General features: G+C 40.5%; 1 protein-coding gene across 3 annotated transcripts in view; it reads left to right on the top strand.

Moving 5' to 3' along the window:
* Positions 1-24,141, top strand: part of SMCHD1 (structural maintenance of chromosomes flexible hinge domain containing 1) — a 167,624-nt gene that overhangs the window by 137,786 nt on the left and 5,697 nt on the right. For all 3 annotated transcript variants that reach the window (XM_037892791.2, XM_043538793.1, XM_037892794.2), the window contains 9 exons: positions 495-647; positions 5,270-5,396; positions 5,593-5,712; positions 7,359-7,444; positions 8,490-8,612; positions 8,862-9,052; positions 9,896-10,005; positions 18,323-18,393; positions 19,195-19,366. In XM_037892791.2, the coding sequence (XP_037748719.1) occupies positions 495-647; positions 5,270-5,396; positions 5,593-5,712; positions 7,359-7,444; positions 8,490-8,612; positions 8,862-9,052; positions 9,896-10,005; positions 18,323-18,393; positions 19,195-19,366 (1,153 nt within the window). The remainder of the gene's footprint in view (positions 1-494; positions 648-5,269; positions 5,397-5,592; positions 5,713-7,358; positions 7,445-8,489; positions 8,613-8,861; positions 9,053-9,895; positions 10,006-18,322; positions 18,394-19,194; positions 19,367-24,141) is intronic.

Consider the following 24,141-nt stretch of genomic DNA (forward strand, 5'->3'; position numbering starts at 1 on the left):
GAATAGAAACTTTTGGCTAGTGCTCCTGTGAGCTGCAGCTCTACTCTCCAAGGACCACTGCTTTTACCTAGAACTTTACATAACGAAAACTAGCAGAGTTTCAAACTAGAAGAGTTTGAAAGGTTGTGTAACAGCACCACCTGGTGACTCCTCCTATAACAACATTCACCCTAAATCAAGGGTTCCAAAACTGGATTGCGCCTTCAGCGGATGGAGTCGTGGCAGTCCCTGGTGCGTGGAGGACAGCACTTTGTTCCGTGCAGTGTGACCTCACTCATGCTGTGCTCGTGAGATCAAGCTGTACGGAGGATGTAATTTTGCTCTACAAAATGGCATCTTCAGATGATGTCTGGGGTCTCAGGAGGAAATAATTCATTAAAATGGGGTCATGCTGGCAAAGAGTTTGCGGGGGGAAGTTTGCTGCCCTAAATATTCAGTGCAAGTCTTATTCATGACCTACACAAACTCATTTTTGTTTTTTCTTTTTTATTAAGGATGAATACAACAACAGTACAGGAAATAATTTGGTTGGCAAGATAATAGCTGTAATTAAGAGTTCCAGTGAAGAAGATACAGAGATCCCAGTCTTTCAGGGGAAAGTTAAAACAATTGAGTTTCCATTTAACAGAGGATCTGCTGAAATTGTTGTAAGTGTTTTAATCACAATGAAAAATGTATTTTTATTTGAGGGTAACATTTCAGTCATTTTAATTAAATATTTTTTAATGGAATTCCTTGTTTTTTTCCATAGATTCATAGATTGTAAAGCTAAAAGGGACCATGAAACTATCTAATCTGACTTCCTGTATATCAGAGACCATCAGATATCACTGTTATCTGTGTATTGAGCCCAATAAGTTGCTTTGACTAAAGCAGGTTGTCTAGTAAAGCATCCATTCTTGATTTGAAGACATCAAGAATCCACCACTTGCCTTGGTAGTTTGTTCCAATGGTCTGTTATCCTCATTATTCAAAATTTGTACTTTATTTCCAATTTGAATTTGTCTGGTTTCAGTTTCTAGCCGTTAGTTCTTATTATGCCTTTCTCCACTAGGTAAGAGCGCTTTTGTACCTGGTATTTTCCCCTCATGAAGATTACGTATGCACTCTAATCAATTCACCTCTCAGACTTCTTTTTGATAAGCTAAACACATTGAGGTCTTCTTGAAATGTAGAAAAGGAATTTGTGAGTGACAGCACAAGAAGTATATTACGCTCTTAGTCCTATAATAGTTTTTCTTTTATACTGAGCAATCTATTTAAAACTTTTCAGTGGGAAGGGGGGAAATTACTTAATTTCATGGAGTGCCAGTCTCGAGGAAAATGCTGGATAGTGCTTCACACTAGCTTCTGGAAGCAGAAATAAAAAAGTCTCTCTCCAACCACTAGCACTTGGCCTCAAAGAGCCAGTTTGGCAGCCAAACTCCATTCTTCTGCCTGAACAGCAGAACTGACAGTGATGCAGTCTTCCTCTGGTTATGCTATGAACCTTCTTTCTTTCCTGGTTATCTTTCCCTGGTTTTCAGCTGTCCTGCTTGTTTTTTCATTCTGGCATGGTAAGATCCTACTGCTTTGGACAGGAACTCGTGTTGTACCCCTCTCTCCCTTGAGGGAATGAGGGAGTACTTATGTAGTGACCATCTTCAGCGACCCTTGTATGTCTTCTCCTTCCAGTAGCAGGTCGACTTGTAAAGGTATATCTGCATTGCCAGGTGAAGATGTGATTATAGCATGGTTTAGCATACCCTGTGTTAGCGTTAATGTAGCTAGCACAGGTAACAATAGCCGGATGGTGGCACGGACTTCAGCACAGGCTAGCAATCAGAATACCAGCCCTTGAGGGCATGTTTACACTGCAGCTGGGAGCTTACCTGCCAGCCCAGATAGACAGACTTGTTTGTGCTAGCTTAGCTAAAAATAACTGTGGATGTGGTGGAACTGGCGGCAACTCAGACTAGCCCATCTCACTCCTGGGACCAAGCTTGGGTGGCTATCCCAAACTGCTGCAATTGCTGCAGCATCTATACTAGTTTTTAAAGTGCTAGCAAGTCTGTCTACTTGGGCTGGGAGGCATGGTCCGGAATGCAGTGTAGACATACCTTTGAGGGCTGATACTCTGATTGCTAGTCTGTGTTGAAGTCCATGCCTCCACATCTGTCCTATTATTGTTACCCATTAAAGCTAACACAGGTATGCCTATCCATGCTACAATCATACCTTTACTTGGCAACGTAAACATAGCTGAATAACCACCAGTGCTCCCATTTATAGTATCTGAGAGCCTTTTGGTTTCATATAACTTAATGTATATGAGTAGACCTACCAAACTCAATGGGTCTATTCATGTGCATTAAGTATTTGCAGGATTGAGGTCTTTGTTAATTATGAAACAGCTTTTTACTTTTTATTCAACTATAATTTTGCCTCAGAAATTCAGGGATATTCTTAAATTTTGACAGCATTCCATAGAATCATAGAATATCAGGGTTGGAAGGGACCTCAGGAGGTCATCTAGTCCAACCCCCTCCTGCTCAAAGCAGGACCGATCCCCGACTAAATCATCCCAGCCAGGGCTTTGTCAAGCCTGACCTTAAAAACTTCTAGGGAAGGAGATTCCACCACCTCCCTAGGTAACGCATTCCAGTGTTTCACCACCCTCATAGTGAAAAAGTTTTTCCTAATATCCAACCTAAATCTCCCCCACTGCAACTTGAGACCATTACTCCTTGTTCTGTCATCTGTTACCACTAAGAACAGTCTAGAGCCATCCTCTTTAGAACCCCCTTTCAGGTAGTTGAAAGCAGCTATCAAATCCCCCTCATTCTTGTCTTCTGAAGACGAAACATCCCCAGTTCCCTCAGCCTCTCCTCATAAGTCATGTGTTCCAGTCCCCTAATCATTTTTGTTGCCCTCCACTGGACTCTTTCAAATTTTTCCACATCCTTCTTGTAGTGTGGGGCCCAAAACTGGACACACTACTCCAGATGAGGCCTCACCAGTGTCGAATAGAGGGGAACGATCACGTCCCTTGATCTGCTGGCAATGCCCCTACTTATACATCCCAAAATGCCATTGGCCTTCTTGGCAACAAGGGCACACTGTTGACTCATATCCAACTTCTCGTCCACTGTAACTCCTAGGTCCTTTTCTGCAGAACTGCTGCCGAGCCATTCGGTCCCTAGTCTGTAGTGGTGCATTGGATTCTTCCGTTCTAAGTGCAGGACTCTGCACTTGTCCTTGTTGAACCTCGTCAGATTTCTTTTGTCCCGATCCTCCAATTTGTCTAGGTCCCTCTGTATCCTATCCCTACCCTCCAGTGTATCTACCACTCCTCCCAGTTTAGTGTCATCTGCAAACTTGCTGAGGGTGCAATCCACACCATCCTCCAGATCATTTATGAAGATATTGAACAAAACTGGCCCCAGGACCGACCCCTGGGGCACTCCGCTTGATACTGGCTGCCAACTAGACATGGAGCCATTGATCGCTACCCGTTGAGCCCGACAGTCTAGCCAGCTTTCTATCCACCTTATAGTCCATTCATCCAGCCCATACTTCTTTAATTTGCTGGAAAGAATACTGTGGGAGATCGTGTCAAAAGCTTTGCTAAAGTCAAGCAACATCACGTCCACTGCTTTCCCCTCATCCACAGAGCCAGTTATCTCATCATAGAAGGCAATTAGATTAGTCAGGCATGACTTGCCCTTGGTGAATCCATGCTGACTGTTCCTGATCACTTTCCTCTCCTCTAAGTGCTTCAGAACTGATTCCTTGAGGACCTGCTCCATGATTTTTCCAGGGACTGAGGTGAGGCTGACTGGCCTGTAGTTCCCAGGATCCTCCTCCTTCCCTTTTTTAAAGGTGGGCACTACATTAGCCTTTTTCCAGTCATCTGGGACCACCCCCGATCGCCATGAATTTTCAAAGATAATGGCCAATGGTTCTGCAATCACATCTGCCAACTCCTTTAGCACTCTCGGATGCAACACATCCGTCCCCATGGACTTGTGCTCGTCCAGCTTTTCTAAATAGTCCCAAACCACTTCTTTCTCCACAGAGGGCTGGTCACCTCCTTCCATCTTGACTAGAAGTATAGCTAAGGGTAAGTACCAGTTAGCATCATGAAACTGATAATCACATAGGTTTTCACTGATATTTTGAGTTTTGTGAACATGGAGAAATGAGGGGAATGGGGAAACAATTTTGATCTATAATATCTGTAAGAGAACTTAAATTATGACTTACTAGAATTTTTGTTTCTTAGTAGTTGCTGACCAAATATGTTGTTGCAATATCTTTTTGAAAGTCATTGAATTTCTCTAAAGGTTGTATTGTTTTATTTCCTCTTCTATTGGCAACCTCTAAAAAGTGGCTTTCTTGTTTGTTTACGTAGAAATCTCTCCACGTTAACAATGGAGTTCAACATTACATTTATTGTGATCATCATTTATATAAAGCTTGAGAAAGATGCTATGTATGTGCCGTTATTTAAGTTTCACCCAAACTAATTTTACTTTTATATCATTCTTGATGGTTGTGGTAATTGCTACATTAAACGGTAGGGAAAAATGATGGTTTTAATAAGAAATTATTGAGAAATAGGATGGTCTAAAAATATAGTGTTTGGAAACAGGTTAATTTTCATCTTAGAGAAAGTGCCCTTTAATAATAAAATGACTTCTTTATCTGTTAGAACTTTGTTAACACTTTGTTCATTCACTTGGGACCTACTGTCTATTTCCATAGTAACAGCGGCAACTTTAACTCAGCATTGGGAGATAGGCACTTTTGTTACCTGGGTTTATATACTTGGCCTCATTTCCCATTGTGTTTGCATTGTTTTCACATGATACAAATGCACTCTAATACTTCCAGGAAAATTTTACTTATGGGAGAGAGTATAAGGTATATTTTTTCTAAATGTTTGATCTTACTGAATTCTACAACTACAATTCTTTAACAAAGTACAATTCTTTGTTTTTAACAAAGTAAAGCTGATATTTTAGTCCTTAAACTTAAGGTATAGAGTGTTTAATCTTCAAATTTTTATTAAGAAAAGAAATTATAAATATTGTTAATTAAAGATAAAAGATAGTTATTGATAAATTTCAAAGTCAGTATTTAAAACATTATCCATATTTTATAAATAGTACTTAGTCAGCCATATGAGATTTGACTAGGAAAAATTCATAAGTCAAATTTTATTTGTTGTGATACATTTGTGCTTGTTATATGATGTATACATATGTGTGTATATTTGTTTCTACAGAATCTAGTACTGGCAGAAAACAGCCCTGGAAGAGATAGCACTGAATATATTCTTGAATTTGAGGCAGACTTACCAGCTTTGGCAAAACCTCTGGAACCATACCGTCTATCATTTATGTTTTACAATGGTGAGTTTCAAAAGTAGCTTCAAAATACTTCTCATTCCTAAAGTTTGACTTTTATTTCCCCCCCAGAAAAATCCATCTTGGTTTTGGGCATCTTTTTCTCTTCATCAAGCTATGTGACATTTATTATGTACTTCTGTTAGTATTGTTAACTGAATGTTGCTGTGTTTAAAAAAAATCTATAATTTTATTTATTTAGATTTTAAGAAACAGCAGCAGATGGCAATGCTTACAAGAAAGAGAGACGAACTATCTAAGTCAATAGCTGCATACAGAAATATGTTTGATACCACTGAGCAGCTTGTTACTGAAATGAAATGTAAGTCATGTCATTTACATATATACCTGAAAAATAAAAAAAAATATGTTTCTCAGGAAGGAAACTAGCTTTTTCCTGTTATGATTTTGATATTAAAGAAAGTGGAACTATCAAAATAAACTGTAAAATTTGTATCCTCATTTTTTAATTTTAGAAAAAAGTAGTGTTTGTTGCATTGGGAGAAAAGCATCTGGTTATATGAGTAGGTGTACGCATAAAAAGTCTAGCAGTTATCTTGACATGAAGCAAAATTCCTTAGGCCAAAGTTTTCTAACATGGGTGTCTGAAGATGGGCACTTACGTCAGTGGCCTAATTTTCACAGCTTCTGAGCACTTTCATTTCTTCAGTGAGAGCTGTGGGTGCTCAGCTTGCTGAAAATCAGATTGCGTATTTAGTTCCCTAAATATAAATGTAGGGACCTAACTTAAGGCCAACACTCCCAAAAGTGGATACCTAAAGTTTCATAATGTAATTTTTCTCCCCTCACCCTAGATACCATAACACCCAAAAGTATGAATCCAGGTTGGTTGTATGTGTTTCTGTGTCCCTACAGCAGACATAGGGCCATACACCAAAAAAGATGTATATAGAAAAAGATTTTATAAAAAGAGGTAAAGGAAGAAGCTGTCAATTAGATATGTAGGGAAGGCTTACATGAAAGAGTAAGATAAGTACTCACACCTTCTTTTCAACTGTTTGAAATGGGCCACCATGATTACCACAACAAAAGTGATTTTTCCTCCTGCTGATAATATCCCACTTTAATTGAAGTGTCTCATTAGAATTGGTAAGGCAACCCCCATCTTTTCATGTACTCTGTATATATGTCTTCCTACTGTATTTTCCACTCCATGCATCTGATGAAGTGGGTTTTAACCCACGAAAGCTTATGTCCCAAAAAATGTGTTAGTCTTTAAGGTGCCACAAGGACTCCTTGTTGTTTTTGCTGATACAGACTAACATGGATACCACTCTGAAAAGTATACTTATACACTTTTGGTTATTCTTAAACTTACTTTGTTTGCATCAGCCTTCTTATTGACCCAAATGTTTCATTTGTTTTATATGCCACATATTTTGAACTCTTCCTCTCATTGTTAATTGCTAATATAAGACAAATGAAGAATATTGATAAATTATAAGAAACATTTGCTCTTTGCAGCACTAAGAGGTATAGTCCATAGGTATAGTTATAATGTGGGCTCTCAATGCACAGCTGGGTTCGAATACTTGTGGTAGAGGAACTTTTAGGAGCATTCTCAGATTTTAGACATTTCTGTCTAAGATAGGAGATCTGGACACGAGCTGTGCACTATGCACTATTTTTAAAAACATTTTTGTTTTGATTTGTTAGATTGAATGGAGAATAAGACAACAAAATTGTTGGGTTTACTACTTTGTTTTCAAAACTGTTTCAATATAATTGGGAAGCACTAATTTGAAGAGAAATTGTTTACAGTCTGGCCAAGTCCAGGAGCTCTTCTGATCAAATCTGAGGTGCGTCCAGTATACACTGGAAAGCAATTGTAATAGAAGTATCTCTGACTAGGGGAAGGAATACTCCTAGAAGAGAACTCATTGGGTAATACATTTATCATTCCACCATTACCTACCACGCTAAGTGTTGTTTATTAAATTGTTTCAGATCAGGTCCAGGAAGCTGAAACAAAACAGTCTCACCTGAAGAATGAATTGAAAAAGCATCAAATTGATATTCCGCAGACAAACATAGTATGGCCTTTTAATTTCCTTTTTAATTGTTTATTTCACAACAAGCAACATATTTAACACTGTACAAGTAAAGCCAACTGTCAGCTTGTGTTACATCAAAGAATCAATAAAATGTGTAATCCATACATACTTATCTACCAAACTTAAAAGTGTAAACTTGATGGGTCACTTATATGAAGTAGTGCCAAACTGTGCTTAATCCCTTATATAAAGCAAGCTTTCATTTACTGTTCTGTCAGCATGCCTGAACACTTATTTGAAGGGACCATTTCTGAAGGTGAGTAGTTCGCTGTGTCTGTCCAGATGCAGTCCTTGCTTCTCGGCAAAGACTACCAGTAGACCCGCCAGTTTTGAGGATTGCTATTTTATGATATTATACAGATAGTTATACATTTCACACATTATTGATCAAGGCTGAATTTAAATTAGTAATTTAGAGGTTCGGTACAATATCTCCCTTTATCAGTTTCCCTGAAAGATCAGTTACTCTTTAAAGAATCTATTGAGACATCTTGCATTGGTAAAGTTTTGAGGTCATTATTGAAATAATTGAATATAGAAATGAAGGTTATAAATAATATATAATATTTCATCACAAACCAATACAATTAATTGTTTTTCTATGCATTCAACAATCTGGCCAGTGGGTTTCCCTCTATTAGCTTAACCTTTAGGCAGAGAGCCTAATTGTAGTCTTCCAAAATTTTGTTCTCACAACCCAGCTACAATCCTTCCCTCTGTCTCTTGCACTTTCTTCAGTTTCTCTTATGTCTTGGCTTAAGGCAGGCACCTTCATTTCCTTAAGAAGCAATCAACCAGTCTGACAGATAGAAAAATGAAATAGGTACCTGAATTCTTTCAGCAAAAGGACATAGTTGTGATGCCACCTCTTCTTCTCCTCTGACACCAACTAGAACAGAGCCATACTAAGTCTGGTCCAGATTGTTGTATGCTTCACAGCAGAAACCTGATTTACAGCTAGGTAAAATCTTTCTCTGCAAGATGAGATGATGTACAGGTGTTAACTTTCAGTCTTAATTTACAGTTGCAATACGTTGATTCTCTCATAAAACAAAAGATGTTGGAACAGGAAGGAGTAAAGAAATCTCCAAGAAGATCATGTACCCTTTCAAACTATCCCAAAGACAATCAGGATATTTTAGGAAAGGTGAGTTTTTTGTTAGTCCTTTTCACAACAATTCCATGGTGAAGAACTTCAAGCTGTTCAGTCAGTAAGCTCCTAAACAAGTTTCCAAGTAACCTCTGGAAAAGCAGCCTCCTGAAAGGGGTGCCAACAGCATCCCATCAAAATTACCCAGTTATTGTGATGAGCCTTCAATTGAAGAGGGATTGTGGTTAACAGAAAAAACATAAATGATCTTGTTTCCAACAAGTATTCTTTACTTCTGTTGTGCAGATTGCACATTTAGCACAGATTGAGGATGACAAAGCAGCGAAGGTCATCTCTTGGCATATGGCTAGTGATATGGACTGTGTAGTCACCCTAACTACTGCTGCTGCTCGTCGTATCTTTGATGAAACCCAAGGTCGACAGCAAGTCTTGCCTCTTGATTCTGTTTACAAGAAGACTCTCCCGGATTGGAACAGGTAAAGGAAAAAAATTATGCTATTGTTTTCCTGGAAAACTTTTCCCTCACTATATATTTTTTTTTCTAATTTTGTTTAACCTTTATATTAGCAAAGAATTCTGATTAGAAAATGTCTTCACAGTCATGTTAACTAGCAGGAATGTAGCTTAAAATATTAAGTAATATCCCAGTTTTGTAAATTTAACTTTTTATTGTTACTTTCCATAGAAGCTTTTCTCTTGTAGTACAGGAGACCATATATAACTCCTTTACAATAAACAAAACATTATTGGATGATGTTATGATACATAGAATTAGGTATTTGGACTTTATCACTTAGTACTTTGAGATGGACTAAACCCTAACTTTTTCCGTTCAAATCATGAGCATGTTCCCGGAAATCATCTGTAGTCATTCAAATTACTATACTGATCCATTTCCTGGAAGGAGAAGATGCAATGTAGAATTTCAGGTTTCAGCTATGCCCCAAAAGGAAACTAAACTAATCAATTTAAATAGATAACATTATATACATTTGCTTTTTAAACGCACTTGTACTTAAGTATTTTTGGAGGGTGGGAGATAAAACAAAAAAAATGATTTTTCAGCTGTTTGTAAAACAGTGTATCAAATCTGGCCTACATAGGACTGTTACATTCAAAAGTAACTCTTTACGTCAGATCAATTATATATCACTAGGAATTTGGGTTTCCTCAGGTAATATGTATTAATGTTGGGAACTTCCAACTCCTGGTATTGAAGTGTTAATATGTATATCAAGTACAGTTTCGTGTTTCTTATTAGTGTGTCAAAAACAATGGTAGAATAAAATAAAACGTAATTTGTCTTTTTTTTTAACCAGGACTCTGCCTCACTTACGAAATGGAAGAAATCACTTCAGACCTATTGGAAACCCTGTCTTTGCCAGGGATTTGTTAACATTTCCAGAGAATGTAGAGCATTGTCAGATAGGTAAATGTCACTAAAGAAGTATTATCTTAATTTATAAATGGAGGAGACACAGAACCCATACCAAAGCATACAGTGAGTGATCGCCATTAAAATCTTTACAAATTTGCCTTTTATCAAAGCGATCACATAACGTGTTTAAAGAGAGAATGACGTTAATGTTAATTTGAAAATGACAAGAATATTTTAACAATAACCACTATCACCAGTCTTCATTCTTGATTGTCATTCTCCTACTTTCTGTTCCATATGTTTAATTTTAAAACAAAAACTTCAGCATATCTCATAACCTCCCGTTTGTTTCAAAATAATTGGATTAAATCTTGATATATGTTTTTAAAATATTTTCCAAAGTACTATTTTACACTATTTGCTGTTCCTTGTCTTTTCAAAACTATGTAGGGAATCATATCACCTCAGACCAAGATACATCCTAGCTGGATTATATATAATCATATGTGTGTGTTTGGTACCTGCATCCAAAAAGATTTTATCCTTCAACAATTTCACAATATTTTAAATATATTAACTTTCTCATCATACCTTTTCTAGCAATATACTATTTCAAACCTCTGCTTCCTTAAGCTTTTAAAGATCTACTCCAAAACTAAACGTAATCTGATATTTTTTAGCACGTTACCAGTGTTGAAGCATTCCTCTCCAATATTCATCAAAAACCAGTTTTCCTCCAAATCTTTTCCCAAGTTATGCATCTGCCTTCAGCATTCATTTGACTCAGATTCTACTTTTCATGAACATTCAAATGACAGACTGTTGCTTAGGGATTGGCAATAATTTTCTGGTGTTGCAATATTACAATAAACATTTTCCAATGTAGTCTTCCAAGGGAAGTAGTAGAAACCAAATTGCTTGAAACATACAACAGAAGACTGAACAAAGTTGGACACTTAAAAAATACTTTGTAGGGCATAGTCCTTTCCTGGCAGGGGAGTGGACTTGGGAAAAAAAATCCATGGATCTTTGATTTCTGTGGTAATGTATGTTTCTAGCTATCTAGAGGATTAACCAATCAAGGGCGACATTAAAGAAGGAATAGAGAGAGCACTCCTGGAATAAGAGTTCTTTATATGAGTCGTCACAGCAGTTGTAATCAGTTGATCTGCTTAAATTAACACAAGTGCAGTAACCTTACTTCTCTTCTGAATATTTCAGGAGATAATGTTGTCGGGGAAATATACTTCCAGATGAGTAATCTTTGAGTAGCGTCCTTATGGATGCTCCACTTCAGGTGTGGCATTTTTTCTTCAATTGGAGATTTGCAGTAGCAGTGCCTGTTCAGCCCATGCATGCACCCTAAACATCCTCATGCCTACACAGAGGCTATATAGGGCTGCATGGGCCAATTGTCCTCCGTTCCCTCTCAACCACCTGGGCTGGAGATGGAGTGTTTAGCCTGCCCACTTGGCTGTTTGTTAAGCTTGCCTTCTAGTTTAGTTTAGCCCTTAGTAGTGTTTTGCTTAGTTTATCTCTTTCATTTGGAGGGTCTTTGTTTTAGTCCTCATTTTTCCTCTTTAGTCTCCCTCTGGGTGGAGAAAGGAGGGGGTCAGGCCCTTTTCCTCCCTTACAGGGGTATGCTGGGATCACCAGGATTCAAGCATTGTCTCACTTTCCCAAACACTATCCTGCTTCGTGACAGACATTCCTGTTATATTAGTTTCTGGGGGACATGTACATCCCTCAAAAGTGTAAACTCCTGTGTAACCCTCAAGAGCAGGGCTAGAAAAAAGTGGACAGATCAGACTCAAAGTTTTCAAGATGGAGCGCTCTCTTCATCATGCATGATCCAGGCACCAAGTGAGCTTATTGCCCAGTCTGTCTCGGCACCACATTCGCCCAGACCTTTGAAGGAGAAATAGTCAAAAGGTACTGGGAAGACCTTTAAGAAAAGGAGTTCCAGGTCTCCTCATAGACAGTCTATCTCAAAAAGATCTGTTTCCACTGAAACTAGCTGTTTCTGAATCCTCCATCCCTTGTTGGGTACTATTAAAAATTCAGACTCCTTCAGTACAGATAGGTCTCCAAGACACTGAGTTCATCTAAGAACTACGGTTCCAAACATACTTTGATGCCTAAACAGTCTTTTGTACCGCCTAAGCATGACCGGAGCAGCAGGGAGAAACAGTCCTGCTACTAGCAGGGCGGTGCCAATGGACCCTCATATGCAACCTTCAGTGCCTAGCCACGTGACCGCCTCAGTACCACAGAAGGTTAAATTGTCTCGGGCTTCACACTCTTTGAGGCATCCAGTATCATTGGTACTCTCACTTCCACAAAGGACTCATCAAAGTAGATTCATCTTCTATCTTTGTTATCTCACCTGGTACCACAGGAGTTTAGGTATTCCAAAGATCTGCATGACTCTGGTGAGCCAGTATCTCTCCTCTTAATGGGTACCAAGCACCTATCAGTACCAGGATTGTCATAGTCACCAGAATTACAAATCTGCCTGGTGCCACTGGATTCTCCACCAGTTTTGGAGCAAGGTAGGGCTCCTCTCTGGACATCATGGAGGATTTTTCACCTGATTCCCTTGTCTCTATCCAGTATTCCCCTACCTATCATTACAGGGGCTCCCTCTCTGATACTTACAGGGAGAAGGACTATTCATGTGAAAGGCACGCTCTTACTCCTCCTCCATAGTATGAACATCAATGAGTGCCGCCTCCAGTGCTTTATCTCCCCCCCTTACTGAGGCCCCTTGGGACACTTACCATCAACAGTGTTGGTCTCTCTCAAAGGGACTGTTGCAACAGGCAGTCTCCTACTTCAGCCTCCTCAGTTTCAAGAGGAAACATTTTCCACCGACCACCATCACCTCATCTTCCCCAGATGAGACTGTGATGCCTCTTTTTCCTTTCCTGGCCATGAGTTCAAAGAATTGCAGGACTAGGTGAAACACATTGGAGGCTCATTGCAGATCCAACTAGAGGAGGTCCAAGAATCTTAACATAAACTCTTGGACATTCTGCAAATGTCACCTTCTGTGCACAAGTGGATCTACCCATAAATGAAGCCCTCCTATATCGTGCCATAACCATCTTGCAGCAGTGGTCCCTCTCCCCTCACTCCCCACACAAAAGACTTGGTAAAAAGTACTTTGTCCCAGCAAAAGACTCAAAATTTTTATTTTCAGATCCTGCACCCAGTTTTTGGCAGTTGAAGCTGTAAATGAACACTGCAGACAGCCATGACAGGGACCTTTTTGGCTGTAAAACCTATTAATCTGTGCCCTTGCAATCTAGGATTGTAAATTACCAAGTGCTCGTGGCAAAGTACAATCACACCAGTTACTCAAAATTTACTACTTTTATTGAACATCAAAGCTGAAGATCAGCTGATCTTCGTTATTATTCTCCTTAGATATGGCTGATGCAGCAGCACACTACATCTCCATGGCTACTGTTATGTGGCAGGCATCTTGACTGCAGCTCTCGGGATTCCCCAGGGAGTTTCAGAACACTGTTGAGGACCTTCTTTTTGGTGGAATCAAACTCTCTGCAGACAATTGATGAATAATTGCAGACCTTGAAGGATTCCAGGGCCACATTTCAGTCACTTGGAATCTACACGCCTGCAAGCAAACGTAGATTTAGTAGATTTCAAATAGTACCAGATCCTATCACTCACAATTCTTGGGTTTCCAAAGACCCACTGAGCCACTTAGGAAGAGACTGATCACACTACATCTGTTTCGACCATGTAGCCAACTTCATCTTCAAAGCATCAATTTTAACAGACTGGTTGAGGGTCCCAATCAACCCCAATTTATGATCTTTCTGCTGCATCAGTTTACCCACCTTCCCCCCTTTAGGAACCACCTCTCCCACTTCCAGCTGGCATGGGAGCAAACTTTACTCCAGCAAGGATTCTGCACCACTGCGCACACACACAGAATTCATGTCTCTCTCAGATTTTTTTTTCTCAGCAGAATGTAGATTCTGCTGGAGAGGTGCTGCAGTTACACTTTTCACCACCAGGGATTGCTGTGGCACCAAAAAAAAAGGGCAGCCAGATGGCAGAGAGGCTCCATTCCTCACTGCAGGGCCAGGTGTGGAGGCATAGGATGGACAGAGCAGGGCACACGGGGCTGCTGAGGGGGTCATAGACTGGGGATCAGAAGAGCTAATGAGGGGGACAGACTGGGGCGAGGGCTCAGGAGCTAGTGGAGTGACAGCATTGAGCCAGGGACTGAATAGGAGGGGGGCTGCAGGGCCACATGGGGACAGAGGAGTGTGGCTTCAGGGGAACATGGGCCTGGGGCAGATGTGCCTGACTGAATGGGAGAGGCTAGTGGGTCTTCATGGGGGAGGCTCTCCAACTCCCTAACAACTCCCCCCCCCCCCCAATAAAAACCTGTTCTATACTTCTCCCACCCACACCCAACAAACCTCCAAGTTCACTCCCAGGTTCCTGCCCAGCAATTACTTCCCTCTCCCTCAGATTGTCTGTTACCACTGACTCCACCAAGCCTTTCCACTGCTTCTGAGGGGTGCACGAAAAACATTTCTGTATTATAGTTTAAATTAATTATTACTCAGAGTTCTCTGTTAATATGCCAAGTGAGGAATCTAATTGTCAAAAAAACATTTCCTGAATCTTTTTTTTGGGGGGGAGGTGGGGGGCGGGGGTCTGTATTGTTACAGACATATTTGCTGACAGGTATTTTGAAATAAATTAACAAAATAATTGAAACTGGTGTGACTAAATTGTGTTATTTTGACAAATAAAAGATGAAGAATATTGCAGAATATTAAAATATTATGCACAGAATTTCCCCAGGAGTAAGATTACATATGGCAGATGGGTGTTGGAGGTCATTAGATCTGCTTACTCCATCCATTTCACATCTTTCTCCTCTCCAGCCCCTTCCAGGTCCCTTTGCCGGGACCTCTGTAACGAGCACTTGCTGAGACAGGAGATTGACTTCCTTCTACGTTCAGGAACCATAGAACGGATTCCTGGACGCAATGGGGGCAGGGGGAAGGGGTTTTACGCCCAGTACTTTTTGGTCCCAAAAAAGAATAGATGTTGAAGACCTTTTCTAGACTCTTAAACAGCTTTGTGAAAGCACAAAAGTTCAAGAAGGTGACTTTTGCAGCTGTAATTCTATAGTTGAATCTTGGGGATTGGTTTTCAACCCTCAACCATTAATACGCGTATTTCCATATCGTAATTCACTCATCCCACAGAAGATTCCTTCGCTTTCTCGTCAGCCAGGACCACTTCCAATATCGGGTATTCCTATTTGGACTTTTCTCTACTCCAAGAGTATTTTTGAAGGTGCTGGCATTGGTCACTACCTATCTTCATCAAAAGCCAATAACCATCTTTCCATACAATACAGTGATTGGCTGGGTCTTATGAAGTTCTTTCCACCATAAAGATAGCCTTGTCTCTGTTCCTCAAGCTAGGTCTCCAGCTCAGTATCAAGAAATCCACATTGATTGACACCTCTACAGAGAATAGAATCCATAGGGGCATCCCCAGATGTGGTAGCAGTTAGGACTTACCTCCCCTTGGAGACAGGTTCACAACTCTATCAAACTTTATCACAGTGATTCAAGGAAGCCTGCAAACTTCCATAAGTAACTGTCTCCAACTTTGGGACCTAAGGTACCTTGTAGCTTTGTAATGCATCATGCAAAGCTTCCCTTTTTTCTGCTTCCCAGTGTGGCTCAGAACAGTTTATTTGCCGAACAGACACAATCTAGACAGACCCATATCATTCCCTTGTCATATAAGAGTCTCCCTCAATTGGTGGAAGTACCTTCACAAAGCCTATATAGGTGTCCCTTTTATCCGATCATCTCAAACCATCACCATAACAGCAGAAGTATCTTTGTTGGGCTGGAGAGCACATCTGGGAACATATACAGTTCAGGACAGATGGTCTATCCAAGGATCTTATTTGCACATCAGCATTGTGGAACTGAGGGCAGTCAGGAAAGCCTGTATTCACTTTCTCCCATTAATCAGAGACAGAATCATGACAGACAACTTGGCTTGCATGTTTTACTTTAATCATTAAGAAGGACCAAGATTCCCTTCTCTCTGTGCCAAAGCAATAAAGCTATAGAACTGGTATATAACCAATCACATCTTCATTTCTGTGGCATAACTTCCAGGCATACAAAACACCATAGCTAATGCTCTCCACAGATGCTTCTCCTATGATTGAGTGGGACTCTCAACCATGTCTTTCTGACCTGTGGGTTTCCAGAGGTGGAACGTTTTGCCAACAAGAAGTTCAGATAACTTTGTTCAAGAGGTTTGTGGGGCCTTCACTCACTAGGAGATGCCTTCCTCATCCCATAGATGAGGGGACTTCTTTATGCATTTTCCCCAATACCTCTTAATATTAATAGTTCTAACATGGTCAAGACAGGCCTGGTATGCTTACCTGATTCACCTGGCTGTTTGCGGGCAATCAGCCTTCTGTCCATTCCTTCTCTTCTCTCAAGATGCCAGTCAGACTCTTCATCCTAGCCTGGGAATTCTTTGCCTCAAGACTTACTGTTCTGCAGAGGTACAACAGATGCTGTTGGTGAATAGTAGGAAAAATTCCACATGATATCCTTACCTTCAAAAATGGAAGAGATTAAACCATTGGTATGACCAGCGGCATCTTTCATCCACTCATTTTTCCCTCTCAACTGTTCTGGACTACTGTTCCATCAGAGTCCGCTGGACTGCTATAATGGCCTTTCCTTCCCCAGGTGAGCGTTTCTCGGTGTTCACTCATCCCACAACAGAGTGATTTATCAAGGAGTTGAGGAATCTTGTCCCTCAGATTAAAGAACCTGCTCCTGTTTGGGATCTGAACTTAGTACATAAGTGTCTTATGAGGCCTCCCTTTGAGCCGATTGCTATATGTTCCCTCTTTAACTTGTTCATAAAGATGGCCTTTTTGGTGGCTATGACCTCTGCCAGAAGGGTCCAGGAAATAGTGGCTTTAATGGCGGATCCCCCATTTACTGTTATTTCCCCCAGGGACAAGATTTTGTTATAGCTACATGTTATGCTCTTACATTAGGTGCCATCTGAGTTTCACATAAACCAAGTCATCCATCATTCAGTCTTTTTCCTGAAACCATATCAGTCCAGGAAGAGTGATATCTTATACACCTTGTACCTCAGAAGGGTGTTAGCCTTTTATCTGGACAGAACCAAGCCATTCAGGAAGTCTCCCAGACTGTTTGTTTGTAGAATTGGTGATAGGTCCAAAGGGTCCATGATCTCAACCCAGAAACTCTCCAGGTGGATTTCTGGTTGCATAATACCTAGCTGTGAATCTGCCAATATACCATCTCCTTCTAGGGCAGCGATTCTCAACCTATTTACCATTGATGCAGCCCACAATGTGTTATGTGGGCACATCCAATACTACCTGTATGGCCCTGAGGATGTCACATGGACCGCAGCTCTGTGCTGATTGGGCCGCAGGTTGAGAACCACTGTTCTAAGGTATTAGCCCATTCCACAAGACGTCTCTCTGTCACTATGGGGTTACTCAAACATGTTCCTATGTGGAAATTGAAAGGCTTCAACTTGGACTAATCGGGGCATGTGTCTTTGATCAGAGATTTTCGGTAGCAGTTGCCTGTTTGGCTTGTGCATGTGTCCTATACATCCTCATGCCCCACATTAAGGCAGTACAGGGCTGCACAAGCGAACAAGCCTGAGTTCTTTCCACCACGAACTCCCACAGAAGAAACTCTGAAGCAGAGGGGAAAGAGGTGGATAGTGGTGCATTCATAGAGATACACGTCTGAAAGAACTCCAGTTACTGCACAAGGTGAGTAACCTCCATCTGTGTCCTAGACACAGAGGCAGTCCTAAAAGCTTAGTAAATCTTGTGTAATAAAAACTGCAATTAAATAAAAATACAATAAATACTGATGGGCTGAAATGTAAAGGAATTGATTATATGTAGTCTCTCTCACCTTCTTCCTACAACTCACAACTTACATTCAGAGTTTTCTTACATCATAAATGTCACCCTGAGTTTCATTATTGTGCATTTTTTGTCTTTTTTGCCAGAGAATTACGTTGTAAAAAGCTGTTTTATATTTAAATTACAATAGATATAGCATCTTAGCTACAATATAGCGGATACATTTTAAAAACCCAGTTACTTATTATGCAAGCTTTTATTAAGAACTGGTACTGCTTCTCTTAAGCTGTTTTGAGTTGTCAATATCTGTTCATTTCGGACATTTAATGTACTAGAGACTAATACCTGTTTAAAGTATTTTATTGCTGAGAAGTTTCACCATTTGAAAATTCATTAAATTTACAGTGTTCGGGATGCTCTTAGGTGACACCATCATTATTGACGATTTGGATGCTGCCAATCATTACAGAAAGGAGGTATGTACTGTACCTTCAGGTGTTCGTGTATTTGCTTAAAGAAAATCCTGTTAGGTTACAGATTTTGTATACTTATAAATGTAAAGGGACAGATCCTAAACTGGTGTAAATTTTCATAGCTTCATCAACTTAACTGGAGCTATGACAATTTATATTAGCTAATGATCTGCCCCAAAATGCTTTTCATTCAGAAATCCCAGTGCACTTTACAATGGATGCAGTCTGTAGTATCAATGTTGACAAAATTGTCTGGGTTTTTTGTTTCCAAAAAAAGCAAATACTACCATATGAATTTTGTAGTATATTAGGGAATTTACCCTCAAGCCAGCCAGATGGTATCCTCTCTGTCCTTAGACTCTCCCTGAAATGCTCAGACTCTCTTGCTCTGAGTCGGGGGTCCTCTGTGGAGGGGGCATGCCGAACATGCTAGTCTGACTGTGAGCTCTATGCTCTGGCCATGCAATGGTCAGCTGGCTGTGAACAGGCAGATCATAATTCACCTTCCAAAGTGTCTGCGAGTGACAGAGTTTGCAGGGTTGGCACTTTAAAGGAAATGTAACTATACATTTAAATTGACCAAGTTTGTTCTGTAATTTTGAGATGCAATAAACATGATGCCATTTTTCCAGAATCACTTTTCAGTGTAGAACCACCTGCATTATAATGTAATAAAGGTAGCTATAAAACTGTGGGGTCCACCACAACTGGCCCACCATTACTGATGATTAAGCTTTTCCTTTTAACAGATTTACTATACCTACATACCTTTTACCTATGAGATTTATTTTTATACCTATGTAGGTTGTAAAAATCACACATTGCCCAACATTACTGACTAGGGAAGGAGATAGAATTCGCAGCAATGGAAAGTTTGGAGGCCTTCAAAATAAAGCTCCTCCGATGGACAAACTCAGAGGAATGGTATTTGGAGCACCAATGCCAAAACTTTACCGAACTCTTTCTGGACAGATAGGTAAGGTCACAAAGTAGTGATAACACCACAGTAAACAACGTTTGGGATGTTGCTTGTATATGTTTTTTGTTACATTTGTCTAAGGTAAGAAGTGATACTTTAAGTTAGGTGTAAGGCTGTCTTTTAAAGTATTACTGTACAGTCACTTTTTTATGACTACAAATTGAAAATTTGGCCTCTAATTGTCATGGTGTTTCTTCAAGGAAAAAAAAATAACCAAAAAAAAAAAAAAGAAATGTTTCCTATTTCATAGGTGTTAATAGTAAGAGAGCATTGTGATGGGTTGTCACCCCCCGGGGTGCAGTCTGGGAGCCGTGGGAACCACTTTGCCTCCTAACCATTCAGCTAGGCTGGTCTCTCACACACTGCTCTGCTGGTGATTCAGCCAGCCTCTCCAGGCCCTCTTATCATCCTACATAACAGCAAGTGGTACCACACACCCAACGGAGTTACCTGAGTGCTTTACCTAAGCCACTCAAGGACAGACAGAAGACAACAGCCAATTTTCCAGCTCCCCAGCTTTGCACCCTTGCTGGAGTATAAACCCAGTATTATACCATCTTGCACTGTGCAAGGATCTGTACAATGCAAGCTCATTAATATAGTTCACTTTGCCATCAATATGGGAAAGATATGCACAACAAGCCTGTGTTAACCAAGATGAGATTTTCCCAGAAACTTCACTTAAAGACACACTGGTTAAAATAAAACAAGTTTATTAGCTACAGAAAGATAGATTAAGTGATAGCAAGCACATTACCTAGCAAATAAACAAAAATGCAAACTAAGCCTAATGTACTAGATAGATAGGATGCAAATTAGCAATTTCTCACCCTGACTGATAATACAAGCAGGCTTGCAGATTCTTAAGGCACAGACTGTAATTGCTGTGCAGCCTGGGTTCGCCTCCCCTGTTCCAAGACATTTGTCTTTCAGAGCTTCTTTCAGGTGTTGAGTTGTGGGCAGAGTAAAGACAAATCATGATGTCACTCCCCACCTTAGGTAGTCTCTCCATATGGCAGGAACCCTTTGTTTCAAGCTAAGTTCCCAGCTTGGTTTGTGGGTCTCAAATTCTTTATCAGCCTCTATCTGTTTCAGTTCCAAAATTCTTTGGTGTGCAGCTGCTTGCCTCTGCTCCTCAATTTCCAGCCGTTCTAATTCCATATGTCTTTTATGTTTCTTTTCTTTTTCTTCTGCCTGCAATCTGCACAGCTCCAATTTCATAAAAGTTTCTCACACTCATTTTCTGCTTTTCTGTCCCTACTTCCCTTGCCCGAAATAAGTAAACAGAAAATAACAAGATGTTAACCTCCTTAACTTATCTCATCTCTTGACTTCTTGACCCACTACACTTAACTTTCACTTAAAATCTCCACCAGTGTATGAAGTGTAAATCTTACTCAGAACAACAAGCTGTGCATTTCTCCCTGCTCGACTATGCCACTATCACTGTGCCTCAGTAGGTCACAACTGAGAATACCAAATTCAGGACAAACTGCTGGGAAATAGGGCAGACATACCCCAAAACTGGTGGTTATTCTTGAGTAAGGAATACCCAATCAGCAACAAAAGTAAATTTCTGTCTCACCACGCTGGCTAACCAGAAGTCATAAAAGCAGTCTCCTTAGGTATCCCAGTCATTGTAACCACCAAAAACACTAAACTTAATGACGAGTGCTTATTTAAAGACTAGATGTCATCGGGAGTAAAAAAAAATTTTGAACTGAATGGGGGAAAGCATAACATCCAACAAATGGATTTTGGCGGTTTTCATATCCAGTTGTCCAATCCATTTCACATCCGTCCCTTCAGTGACCCTTTTCACAATCAGTTGCTGAGACGAGATCTGTTCTCTTCTACATTTAGGAGCTATAGAAGCCGTCCCAGCTCAGCACAGGGGAAAGGGGTTTTATTCCAAGTACTTTCTGGTTCCCCCAAATAATGGATGATGGAGACCAGAATTAAATCTCAGATGTCTGCAAAACTATGTGAAACAGCATATATTCATGATGGTGACCCTTGTCACTATGATTCCCTCCCTATATTCCAGGGATTGGTTTGCGATCCTTGGCCTTCAAAACACATATTTTCCTGTTGCAATTCACCCCTCTCACAAAAGGTTTCTTCACTTCAAACTCAACAACAACCAGTACTACAAAAGATAGATTTCATAGGGCCTTCTCTGGATGCAGTGACAGGCAGGGCTTACCTATCTACAGACACATTTCTCACCCTGAAGCAGGAGTAGTCCATCATTTTTTGTTAAGATCCATACTCCAGAGAAAATAATAATTAAAAACAATAATATAATAAATAAAAAGATTTCATGGTCCATTCAAAAGCATTTGGTGGTCCGAAATTGGCCTGTGGTCCGCCTATTGACTACCCCTGCCCTAAAGAATCTCAACTCAAAGATTCAGCTCAGCCCTCAAACCTCAGTAAAGCATTGTCTTCAACTACTGGAGCATGTCATATGGGTCTTCTCAACATGAGCAGTGCCTCATGCTGGTTTTTCTGGGGATTAGCTCTGCCAGCTTGCACTCTCTCTCCGGTGTTGTCTTCTCCCATCTTATCTCGCTCTGCTTCCCCACTCACTCCCGGGTCTGCAGCTTCCTCTCTGTGGCTTGGCCCTCCTGCCAGGCCACTAAAGACCTCCCACTCCAGGGAATTCAAAGTCTTTCCAGACCTGTTGTATGGATGGCACCTCCAACACCCTTGCCACTTCCCAGTGGCTGCTAGGAGAACTCAGGCCTGCCCTCTACACTGAATTCTAAACCAGGGACCCTATAACAAGCAGCCACAGTCCCTGTACAATCCTACCTCTGGCTGCTGTTTCCCTGGACTTCTTCCTATGTATCTGGCTTTCCCCCTCTCTGGGTTTGCCAGCCTCCAACTTGCTCCTCTTAGGGAGTGAGTGCAGCCTACTTCCCTGCAGCCCCCCTCTCTGCAGCCAGCTTCCTGGCTTTATACAGGCCCTGCCTGTTCCTGCACAGGTGAGCCTGTCCTTAATTAGCTGCCACCAGCTTGAATCTCCCCTGCTTGCAGCCTAATTAAGCTGATTGGGCTCGCCTGGCCTAATTCAGCTTTAGCAGAGCTAGTGTGGGGAGTCCATCCCATCACAGGACACATGGCAGTTTGCATCTGTGTAACCCAAAACACACAGGTTACATCTTTGATTACTTCGTGGATGGCATGGGACAATCTGTATGCTGAAGAAGCACAGTCTGGACAAGCAAGTGTCTGTACCCATCTGGGTTCTGCAGTCAGTGGAAAGACCCTTCAGAGGTCTGTGCATGAGTCCTGTTTATTCATGATTCCCTTACCATTGTGATAATATCAGATGCTTCCTTTTTGGGATACAGGGGCACATCTAGTGCCTCACTCAGTCCAGGGCAAACAGTTATCACAACAGCAGCTTTTCGACATCAATCTTCTGGAGTTGAGAGCAATCAAAAATGCTTGCCTTTACTTCCTTCCTCTGACCAGAGCCATTTCAGTCAAGATCATGACAGACAATATGGCCTGCGTATTTTATATAAATCATCAGGGAGGGGCACGTTCACCATCGCCAAAGCGATAAAAGTCTGGAATTGGTGCATAGCCAACCAGATAGTCAGCTAGGCTTCTTCAAGGTCTTCAAAATATCATGACCGATGATGATCTCAGCAGGCACTTTTCCTAAAATTATGAATGTGAGCTGGATTCATGAGTCCTCAGCAATATATTCTTACCTTGGGGATTTCCATAGGTAGATCTCTTTGCAACTGCTGCTAACGAAGTGCAAGAATTTTTGCATGAGAGTGCCATCAAAGCCCCAGTTCTCCAACCTGCCTTTTCCAGTGTTTTTCAAGTAAAAGCTATCATTACAACCACATCCAAAGTTTCTACCTAAGGTGTCTGCTGGATTCCATGTTAATCAGACCTTTCATCTCCCAGTTTTTTCCCCCCAAAACACATCAGACTAGACAAGAAGATGCTTTCCATACCGTGGATGTAAGAAGGACATTAGCCTTCTATCTGGACAGAACCAAACCATTCAGAAAGTATCCTAGAGCTTTTTTCAGTTGCAGACAGATCTGCTGTCTCTACCCAGAGACTTTGAAGATGGATCTCAGCCAGGGTGTATTATTGCATGTTACGACTTGGCTGACATTCTTCTTCCTTGTAAACTGATAGCTCATTCTACAATGTCACAATTTACTTCTGTGCATTACTCAAAGATGTTCCAGTTACTGAAATCTGCAGAGCTGCAACCTGGACCTCTGTACATTCTTTTTCCAACAATTTTGCTCTGCTTCATGCCTCTAGATCAGATGCTGTGAATATGCTGAGGGTTACATCAGCATAGTTGCAGTTCTAAGGTGTGTGAATTTTTCACACCGTTGCATGCCATAGCTATGTCAGCCTAACTTTTAAATGTAGAGCAAGCCTCACTAGCTTCAGCTTCATCGTTCTAATGGAGTAAATAATAAAGGAGTAGAACAGACTAATTTTCAGTAAAATATGACTCAGAATACACAAGAGTAGCGAATCTGTTAGATAAGGAAGTGCTATCTTTCCAAGTCATTTTTCGGAGTAGAGTGATACTTTAAAATAGGGCTGTTAAGCGATTAAAAAAATTAATTGTGATTAATCGCATTGTTAAACAATAATAGAATACTATTTATTTAAATACTTTTGTATGTTTTTACATTTTCAGATATAGTGATTTCAATTACAACACCGAATACAAATTGTACAGTGTTCACTTTGTATTTTTTATAATATTTGCACTG

The sequence above is a fragment of the Chelonia mydas genome, chromosome 2 (genome assembly GCF_015237465.2).
Source record: "Chelonia mydas isolate rCheMyd1 chromosome 2, rCheMyd1.pri.v2, whole genome shotgun sequence".
In the NCBI taxonomy this organism is placed as follows: domain Eukaryota; kingdom Metazoa; phylum Chordata; order Testudines; family Cheloniidae; genus Chelonia; species Chelonia mydas.